The sequence below is a fragment of the Triticum aestivum genome, chromosome 5B (assembly GCF_018294505.1).
Source record: "Triticum aestivum cultivar Chinese Spring chromosome 5B, IWGSC CS RefSeq v2.1, whole genome shotgun sequence".
Taxonomy (NCBI): Eukaryota; Viridiplantae; Streptophyta; class Magnoliopsida; order Poales; family Poaceae; genus Triticum; species Triticum aestivum.
The window spans coordinates 686,961,176-686,972,180 of NC_057807.1; the positions used below are offsets into that span (position 1 = coordinate 686,961,176).

The 11,005-nt window shown below is 43.9% G+C and overlaps 1 protein-coding gene across 1 annotated transcript; it reads right to left on the reverse strand.

Moving 5' to 3' along the window:
* Nucleotides 1–7,706: 7,706 nt before the first annotated feature.
* Nucleotides 7,707–8,785, reverse strand: LOC123114239 (LRR receptor-like serine/threonine-protein kinase FEI 2). Its single transcript, XM_044535639.1, has one exon. The coding sequence runs from the start codon at nucleotides 8,681–8,683 to the stop codon at nucleotides 7,823–7,825; it is 861 nt and encodes a 286-aa protein (XP_044391574.1). The 5' UTR covers nucleotides 8,684–8,785; the 3' UTR covers nucleotides 7,707–7,822.
* Between the last annotated feature and the right edge of the window lie 2,220 nt (nucleotides 8,786–11,005).

The window sequence follows — 11,005 nt, forward strand, 5'->3', positions numbered from 1 at the left end:
AGAGGAAGGAGAAGGATAAGGAGAAGAACAATGCATGAGAACTGAACTTTGTCAGGTATGTCAGATCTCCTATAGGTTAGTTATCCAAAATGATATATATATATATACTTAGTTACCTATGTTATCTCTAATATGCTTAGTTTCCTATAGGTTAGCTTCATTTTTACCTAAGTTGGCTCGAATATGCTAACTTAGAGCTTATATGCTTAGTTTCCTATAGGTTAGCTCCAAAATAACTTATGTTAGCACAAAATGATCAAGTTTACATAATAAGCTTATAGTCTTTTTCTTATTCTTCTTCTTTTTCAAAATGACATAGGTTAGCTTCATTTTACCTAAGTTGGCTCTAATATACTAACTCAGAGCTTATATGTTTAGTTTCCTATAGGTTAGCTCCAAAATAACTTATGTTAGCACAAAATGATCAAGTTTACATAATAAGCTTATAGTCTTTTTCTTATTCTTCTTCTTTTCCAAAATGACATATGTTAGCTTCATTTTACCTAAGTTGGCTCTAATATACTAACTTAGAGCTTATATGCTTAGTTTCCTATAGGTTAGCTCCAAAATAACTTATGTTAGCACAAAATGATCAAGTTTACATAATAAGCTTATGGTCTTCTTTTTATTCTTCTTCTTTTCCAAAATTTTTCTTATTCTTCTTCTAGTGTTCTTCTTCTAGTATTCTTCTAGTCTTCTTCTTTTTCTTCTTCTAACTTCTTGTTTATCATTTTGCAGATTTGATTTAATTGACGGAAGCTTGCGTGGATGGAGTGCTTCTTTTCCATTTGTGTTTTTATTTTGTATCAATGTGAAACTTTTGTGAATTGATGGATAACGGTGTTGGATGAACAATGTGAAACTTTTGTAATATGTAACGATGGAACTATGTGTTGGCTATGTATGTATATATGATGGAACTTGTGTGTTGACTATGTATGTATATATGATGGAACTTGTGTGTTGGCTATGATTGTTATATGGATGCTTGTTGTATATATATGTGTTGGATATCTCATAGGTGAAATAGTGACATGAGATTAAGAAAAAAAAATTAAAAAAATTGTTACTAATGGCGCACTACAATGTGATGCGCCATTAGTATAGAAGACACTAGTGGCGCACTGTGGGCAAAACTAATGGCGCACCGCCTGATACGCCATTAGTATACCATATACTAATGACGCACCAGTGGTGCGCCATTAGTAAAAAATACTAGTGGCGTGCTACTAATGACGCACTGGTAATGCACCATTAGTAGGCAAAACCAGTGCGCCATTAGTAGGCTTTTTTCTAGTAATGGGCGGTCATATCCTTTGGTAGGGCTGGACACGAGCCGAGCCGTGCCGGATTTGGTGAACTGAGCCGAGCTAGCTCGGAAGCTGTGATGAGCCTACAGAAGCACCTTGCTCGAGCTCAGCTCCGGTTTGGTCCTGCTCACGAGCCTTTAAGGGGCAGTTGTTCAGGAGTCGTCTAGGACCTATATTTTCAGCCTTTGGAAGCAAACTAAAAATGTATGTTGAACATGTATGATGACATATATCTAGAAATTGTCATAGTACCATAAAATGATTATATTTTCCTATGAGAAGTGTAGAAACGGAACCAATCCAAATAAAGTTAGCCATTGTAATCTCTTTCCTCATCTACAAGAAAAGCTCTTCTACCGTCGGCGCCGCCGCCGGTCCGCCCCATCTCTGATGGTTTCTAGGCCATGGAGGTGCTGAGGATCTCGGGCCCCCGCCGGTGGGAGGGACCCCGTTCCCGTTCTTGTTAGATTCGGCATCTTGGTTGGGGCTGTCTGCGGCGGCGATGTTCCTTAGTAGGAATAATGTTTTTCATGTCCTATCCCCGTCCCGATGGTGCCTCAAGTATCGTCGGAGGGCTCGTGAAGGTTTATCCCCGTCGGATCTCGTGGGATTCGGTCGGCGCTGGCCTTATCCGGTCTTCGTTCGTCTTCGTTTGAGTGTTCACAAGTTTGACTCTTCTGATCTACGACTTTCATAGGTGATGGTTCCTATTTTGGTGTGCTGGCCCTATGGGGCCTTAGCATGACGAATTCCCGACTGTCTACTACATAAAAGTTTGGCCGGCTCCGGTGAGGGAGGGCGATGACGGCGGCGCGTCTTCGGCTCGCTCACAGTGCTTGTAGTCGTCGCAAACAAGATAAAGTTAGCCATTGCACCCCCTTCCATTCAAACAGACTATATAGAGAAGAATTATATTTGCTAGTCGATAATAGGGCTGGGAAAACGATATATATCTCACATACCTAGAATTAAAAGGATATATTTTGGTTGTAGTCTTCAATGGGCAAATGATGATAACGACACAAAGACAAAGTTCTTATACGAGTACATCCAATGAAAAAAGAAACATCCACATGAAAAGACAACATATATATGATCCATCTCCATTCTCAATACACCAAAACAACAATATCCACTTGAGAGTCTACACGTAACAATAGTTGTTGCAAATGTTGGGCGTAGATGACCAGTGCAATATGTAAATAGAATAGAGTAAACTAATGTTGTTACTAATAGTTGCAATCCACCACACTCTTGGGCAACTTGATGTTCTGAACATCATCCCCCTCCCCGTCCTAATATTTTTAAAGTTAGCCATGACATAACATAAGAGAGTGAATGTGTAGCAAAAGTATGAAAATCATACCACCAAATCATGTCTTAGTGGGCACTCTTAATATAAATTGCAACACACACCAATCCCTCAATGATAGCTGAGTTTACATAACTCCCAATGTCATCTAAACCCTTCCACCAGTGCTAAAAGTTGATTCCGACGACATGAAGCTAACTAGTATAGTTAAGAACCGCCTTAGCCTTACCATCTTTGCCAACACAGGGTATCTAGATGCATTCACCTTGCACCAATCAAAGAGACTTAATTCATGGTCGTCTACTATGTTTCTCAATTCACACTTCGATGGTATTGATGAATTGCTTGATAAGAATGAAGGAGACTCACAATCTGCTAGTGACATTAAGTTACTTGTCATGCAACTAGACTTGGATGATGATGCTCAAGATATTTGTTATATCACTGTGTGTGGGTATAGAGTTGTTGGTTCGGACGTTCGGCACATAAAAGAACATTATGCAAATAGTCGTGTCCTTAAGATATTTGTCAAAGTGAATAATTTAGATATATCTACCATAATATTTAAGGTTATTAAAATATACTTGAACACACACACACATGCAAATGTTTATGTATGGACTATCTAATTTATGGAAATTTCAAAAATTGTTTATTAAACAACTTTATTAAAATTCAAATTATTATCTTTTTCAAAAAGTTCAAAGGCCACATATGAAGTAGTGCAAACCCTTCCAAAAACACCCTTATTGAAATTGAAAAAAGAATCCAAGTCATTGGGGGTGTCGAAGTCTTCGTCCCCCAGCATCTACCGACGGTGCATCATGAGCAAACCACACTGCCGCCTCTGGGCCTCCATCTCAACCGAGCTAACTTGTTTAAATCCAGAAACTTGTAGAAATAGCAACTGAGAAGTCGTTAATGTAGACTAGGGTTTATGGGTTCAAGGTTTAACGACCGCAACCTGCGTAGCAAATCCTCGCCCCAAAGAAAAGAACACCAAAGAAGGCCTGTAGGACGTCTATTTCCATCCAGAAGGAGTTCACATGGTCCCCGAAAAGGCCGAGGCTGGCCACGCTTCGTCGGTCAGAGAGGGACTTGGAGGACCAAGATGTATAGTTACGCCCGCTGCATAGGGTATAGTCACTTAGAAAAAATTGTGAAAGAAAAGGCGACACCAAAGAACCGGATCTGGGGCAACACCATCCTCAACATGCCTCCAAACGATATGAAGAGGCCAGGAAACAAGGGCGAGGTGGGGATACCTTATTCCACACCGAGAATGAAGCCATCGTCTAGCCACCACCTCTTAGAGACCAAACCCAAAAAATCTAAGCCTGCCACCACCTGACCAAAGCACTGGGTCCCCTCTCCCTTCCATCGCTGGTAGTGATGACATCCGGAGGTAAAGGGGGTCCATGTTCTTGACGGGGCTACAGCAGATCAACGTTACCTTTTTTGCTTGTGATCACTAGTGTCTTTTTAATGATATCCAACTTCCACTTTATTCACCGATGATTAAGTTTACATCCTTTACAATCAGAGGATTAATAGAAGGTGGAGGATCTTCCATCTAAACACTTGGAGTAGAAAACTTAGCTATGCTAGCTAATTGATGAGCAACACAATTCACTTATCAATGGGGGGGGGGCTATACACCATATGTGATAGCAGTCATCAAATATTTGTTGTGGCTGCTCTGCCGAAGCTGCCACCCTCCATCATAGCGAACCGACTAGTTAGCCACCATATCAGGTAAGTTACATGCTTGCATTTTATATTGTGAGCTCTGGAGGTGCATGGAGGACATGAGGTTGCTACTTAAGGTACTTATAAGTTACACGTGATGAAACAAAGCTATGCATTGCAATAGTAACTATAATACTCCCTCTGTAAACTAATATAAGACCTTCTAAAAGGTCTTATATTAGTTGGGAGTAGTTGTTTTCTTTTGAACTGTACGACATATTAGGTCTGTTCAAAAAGGGCATGACTAGTATTGTACACTCTAACAAACAAAACAATGCAGTGAGGCCGCCATACGACATGAGTGCATGCACATATCACCGAATATATTCCTGCCTGCCCAAATTGTGAGAGCTATCTAGGATAGCTTGTAGCTTAGCGAAAAACATTCCTTCGATGGATGCACACCCCTGACAACAAGCTTTCTTTTAGAAAAGAAGGGCAACCCCTGTCCTCTACATCATTATGATGTACAAAGACTTGACATCTAACGGACCAGATCTCTTCGGGCCACCCCTGACATCAAGCTCCCTGCGCCTGGGAAAAACTCTTACCAACCATTTATCTACCTTGCAAAAAGCTCTCGCACGACCGGACAATTTGCTTCCTAAGCCTCTCGATGGTCTGAGTCGCTTCCTTGCACCACACTATACACCATATGTGATAGCAGTCATCAAATATTTGTTGTGGCTGCTCTGCCGAAGCTGCCACCCTCCATCGTAGCGAACCGACTAGTTAGCCACCATATCAGGTAAGTTACATGCTTGCGTTTTATATTGTGAGCTCTGGAGGTGCATGGAGGACATGAGGTTGCTAGTTAAGGTACTTATAAGTTACACGTGATGAAACAAAGCTATGCGTTGTAATAGGAACTATAATACTCCCTCAGTAAACTAATATAAGACCTTCTAAAAGGTCTTATATTAGTTGGGAGTAGTTGTTTTCTTTTGAACTGTACGACATATTAGGTCTGTTCAAAAAGGGCATGACTAGTATTGTACACTCTAACAAACAAAACAATGCAGTGAGGCCGCCATACGACATGAGTGCATGCACATATCACCGAATATATTCCTGCCTGCCCAAATTGTGAGAGCTATCTAGGATAGCTTGTAGCTTAGCGAAAAACATTCCTTCGATGGATGCACACCCCTGACAACAAACTTTTTTTTCTTTTAGAAAAGAAGGGCAACCCCTGTCCTCTACATCATTATGATGTACAAAGACTTGACATCTAACGGACCAGATCTCTTCGGGCCACCCCTGACATCAAGCTCCCTGCGCCTGGGAAAAACTCTTACCAACCATTTATCTACCTTGCAAAAAGCTCTCGCACGACCGGACAATTTGCTTCCTAAGCCTCTCGATGGTCTGAGTCGCTTCCTTGCACCACACTATACACCATATGTGATAGCAGTCATCAAATATTTGTTGTGGCTGCTCTGCCGAAGCTGCCACCCTCCATCGTAGCGAACCGACTAGTTAGCCACCATATCAGGTAAGTTACATGCTTGCGTTTTATATTGTGAGCTCTGGAGGTGCATGGAGGACATGAGGTTGCTAGTTAAGGTACTTATAAGTTACACGTGATGAAACAAAGCTATGCGTTGTAATAGGAACTATAATACTCCCTCAGTAAACTAATATAAGACCTTCTAAAAGGTCTTATATTAGTTGGGAGTAGTTGTTTTCTTTTGAACTGTACGACATATTAGGTCTGTTCAAAAAGGGCATGACTAGTATTGTACACTCTAACAAACAAAACAATGCAGTGAGGCCGCCATACGACATGAGTGCATGCACATATCACCGAATATATTCCTGCCTGCCCAAATTGTGAGAGCTATCTAGGATAGCTTGTAGCTTAGCGAAAAACATTCCTTCGATTGATGCACACCCCTGACAACAAGATTTTTTTTCTTTTAGAAAAGAAGGGCAACCCCTGTCCTCTACATCATTATGATGTACAAAGACTTGACATCTAACGGACCAGATCTCTTCGGGCCACCCCTGACATCAAGCTCCCTGCGCCTGGGAAAAACTCTTACCAACCATTTATCTACCTTGCAAAAAGCTCTCGCACGACCGGACAATTTGTTTCCTAAGCCTCTCGATGGTCTGAGTCGCTTCCTTGCACCACACTATACACCAGATGTGATAGCAGTCATCAAATATTTGTTGTGGCTGCTCTGCCGAAGCTGCCACCCTCCATCGTAGCGAACCGACTAGTTAGCCACCATATCAGGTAAGTTACATGCTTGCATTTTATATTGTGAGCTCTGGAGGTGCATGGAGGACATGAGGTTGCTAGTTAAGGTACTTATAAGTTACACGTGATGAAACAAAGCTATGCGTTGTAATAGGAACTATAATACTCCCTCTGTAAACTAATATAAGACCTTCTAAAAGGTCTTATATTAGTTGGGAGTAGTTGTTTTCTTTTGAACTGTACGACATATTAGGTCCGTTCAAAAAGGGCATGACTAGTATTGTACACTCTAACAAACAAAACAATGCCGTGAGGCCGCCATACGACATGAGTGCATGCACATATCACCGAATATATTCCTGCCTGCCCAAATTGTGAGAGCTATCTAGGATAGCTTGTAGCTTAGCGAAAAACATTCCTTCGATGGACGCACACCCCTGACAACAAGCTTTTCTTTTCTTTTAGAAAAGAAGGGCAACCGCTGTCCTCTACATCATTATGATGTACAAAGACTTGACATCTAACGGACCAGATCTCTTCGGGCCACCCCTGACATCAAGCTCCCTGCGCCTGGAAAAAACTCTTACCAACCATTTATCTACCTTGCAAAAAGCTCCCGCACGACCGGACAATTTGCTTCCTAAGCCTATCGATGGTCTGAGTCGCTTCCTTGCACCACACTATATATAAGTACTTGCCTTCTTGGTCGATCGAGAGGGCGCTAGCCCCTTGTAAAAAACTGATTCTCTCGTGATGAATCTCTTTCTTTTTTTCGCCTGATTGCGATGAAGCTCTTGCTTCTGCGGGGATTCTTATCCTTGGTGAAAAAATAACGTGCTCGTTAAACTATACCAGCATCGAAGGATCTGGTCAATTAGATCAAGAGGATACATTGTACATATTATTTGAACCAATCTATTCACTTTTGCTCGATCTCCTTCATCCAAACATTCGACACTGATTCATCTAACATTTACACTTTCACAAGAGAAGTGTGTATAAAAGCATCAAACATCACATAGAATAGAACACATGACATGCATACATCCACGATGCAAATTTGTACATAAGCAAGCACGCTTGGTATACATCAGATGCAAGCCGACATTGGTATTTATGTCAGCAAGTATGCAAGGTAATTTCTGGAAATTTTATTTAAAGCAGAAAAAGGATGCTATATCCATGAAATTACATAACACGATTGGCCCCACCAAGTGATTGTGAGCTACATTGACTGGCAAACCATTAACCTCCTGTCACGACTTTGTTGCTCCCAGACACGACATGGTTGCTCCCAGATACGGTATTGTTGCTCCCGGAAACGGTATTGTGACTCCCGGATACGGTGTGGAAGCTCCCGGATACGTTATTGTCGATCCCGGAAACAACATTGTTGTTGTCAGTTACGATATGTTTGCTCCCAGATACAACATGGTTGCTACCAGTTACGGTATTGCCGCTCCCAGTTGTGATGGTATTGTTGCTCCCAGCAACAGTGTTGTCATTCCCAGATACGACAGTGTTGTCGTTCCCGGATACAACATTGGTTCTACCAGATCGGACTTTGTTGTTGGTCCCGGATATGATATTGGGTTGTTGTTGTTGGAGTGTTCTTCTGCTATGCTTCCCATACAATGGCATGTTAGTGAAAGCCATACCCAATGAACAACCAATGGTGGCGAAGCCCTTGAGCTGTATCAAACTCTTGGGTACATCGCCAACCAATAAATTGTCGGAGAGATCCAAATAGCATAGGTGATCAAGCTCGCCGATCCACGATGGGATGGTGCCGATCAGTTTGTTGCTGGCAAGGTTGAGCTCCTCCAGCTGCACGAGGCCTGCCAAGGATGCTCTAGGGATGGGCCCCGCAAGGCCACGCCCGGGTAGCCGAAGCCCCGTGACGCGTCCACTTGTGCCGTCACAGCTCACACCTTCCCAGCCGCAGCACGAGACACCGGTCCAAACAGCGCGTAGGAGCACGCCGCCACCACTGAGATTCCCGGCGAAGCCCTGCAGCGCACGGAGGTCGTCGGCATGGCACGACGTAGCGCTAGCTGCCGGCAAGAGGAACGCCAAGAATTGGAGCAGCAGCCAGCATTTCGCCATGGATTCAGCTGAAGTATGCTATGTCTACACAAACACAACAACTATCGGTAAGAAACCTTGTTTGGGATGCAAGTGATTCGCAAGCGCTCTTGGCAAAAACTGCTCGGTCGTGCATGTTATCTTATAGTGTGTGTGTGTGTGTAAGCACGCGTTGCAAGTGGTTCAGTAGTACTGTTAGTCCGTGGCCACAAGGACCACAAACTGCCTCCCAATTCAAACTTGGTTTTTGTTATCTTCTGTCGACTGAAATCCGTGGACTCAAGCTGCCACTCCTCTTACTCAATGCCAGTATGCAAGTAGCTAGAGAGAGGAGATTAATAATTGAGTGATCCCACTCCCTTATGCAAGCAGAGAGAGGGCTCTTGTCTTGTCACCCATGCCATGCCTGCCTAGGCAGAGTAATAATTGAGTGATCCCGTGCGACTACAGTTCCAGTGCACAGAGAGAAAGAGGGACACCGAAAAATCGTAGGAAGATATTATATGCGGACGTCAATGAATACGATGATGTGGATGACATGGAATGGCTCGGAAGAGACGACGCACTGTGACCGGCTTAATGCAAGGGCTGGGAAGAGACGATGCATTCTCACCAACCAAAAGTATCTTTTTTGCGTAGACCAACGTAAAGTAGCAATTAGCAAGCACTAAGAGCATCTACAGCCCTGGATAGCAAATCCGGGCACTCAAACGTGGGCCACGTACGCGAGCAGTGACAGATCACATCTAATTTTTTTCTTCACACAGCCTGACACCTCAGTTAGCAAATCTTAAATCCATACAAAACACATGCAACGTACGTAAACGATGCAACATAGATCATCCGGCTACTACGTCATGACATGCCATCGCACTACCAAAAAATTGACATGTTTTACCTAGATATTAGCTATGGAGAAGATCATCCATGGCTGCCCATGCCCTTGCCAGTGCCTTTGCTGTCTTTCTCGCGAAAGTAGCGCTCGAAAACGGAAAATGGATCCAGCCGCATCTGCTCGTCGCCGGAGTTGTCCGACACGTCATTATCCTCCTTCAGCTCTTTGGGGGCAGTCCAGCCATGGCATGGAACCCCCGATTTTGCTCCCGCAAAGGGCGCGTGTGTTCCTTCGCTGCCGCTTCTGTAGGATGCAGGCACGTATTGGTTTCCTCCTCTATGGCAGCGCGCGCCGCCTTATCCGCCCCACCATGTCAGTAGCAAGGCGGGCCTCGGCCACCCTTATCCTCTCCTTTCCACGACGGACACACCGGTCCCTGTAGCACTCATACTCCAGCAGACCAGAGATGGGGAGGCTACCAGACTGCGACGATCTAGCCTGGGCCGAGCGCTGGAAAGATCCCCCCTTCGGTCTGGCGCAGTCCTCCTTGAAGTGGCCGAGTGCAATGCGGACGGTCATAGCCTCCTCTAACCCACACGGGACAGGACCTCACTCGACGGATCCCGACTTGCCGAAGGTAGATCTGCAACCCCCCATCCCCATGCCGGAGAAGGCCGGAGATCACCAGACTGGAGCTTACGTCGCGGAGTTGACTGGAGGGGAGTGGAGTGGAAAGGCTAGGGTTCGGTCCAACGAGCGGATGGGGGCCAATATATGTAGGGTTGGGGTGTGCCAGCGTGGGCCGACTCAGACGTGACGGACACGCTTGGTCGCGCCTGGGCCACCACATATCTACCCCAGATTTGGGCTGGATATGAAGGGTACCGGTAAGCCCGGGCGCTCGAGGCTAGTTTGAGGCGCCCGTCTGAGTCGCAGTTTTTTGACCGGTCACTGACCGGGTTGTCCGCTTGGGCATTTGAGGAGGGTTTGAGGCGCACGGCCGTAGATGCTCTAAGTTCACTAGAAAGTTGAGATTGCCCTCTAATATAATTTCAATATAATACATCATGCAGTTAAGAAAATACATCAGGATGTACTCACAATCACACGTGTGATGGTTACACAAACGGAACAGATAATGATAACCAGTCCATCAGTCACCTTAGTGTGGGGTTATATTTTTTGCGGCCACTCTGGTAGTATGCAAGATTGACGTTGGTGGATTCTGTGTGAAGTTTCAAGTACGGTCTAAATATGATGGATTTGAGTGGGTTTGATGGCCGTTTACACACAACCTAAACACCTGAAATATATTTTCCATATTTTATTTATTTGGTACTGTAGATATATTGATATCTTTTCTATAACGTGTTCAAACATAAAAATGTTGGAATTTAAAATAAGTAAATAATACTTATCATATTTTCAAATGGTGGAGGTCCAGTGCTAATCATAGAAATGCACTGTGCAGTGTGCACTGCTCCAATTTACTGTCTACAGCGTAAGAC

Coding starts and splice junctions, on each gene's coding strand:
- LOC123114239 (XM_044535639.1), bottom strand. CDS start 8,683: ATGGCGAAATGCTGGCTGCTGCTCCAATTCTTGGCGTTCCTCTTGCCG.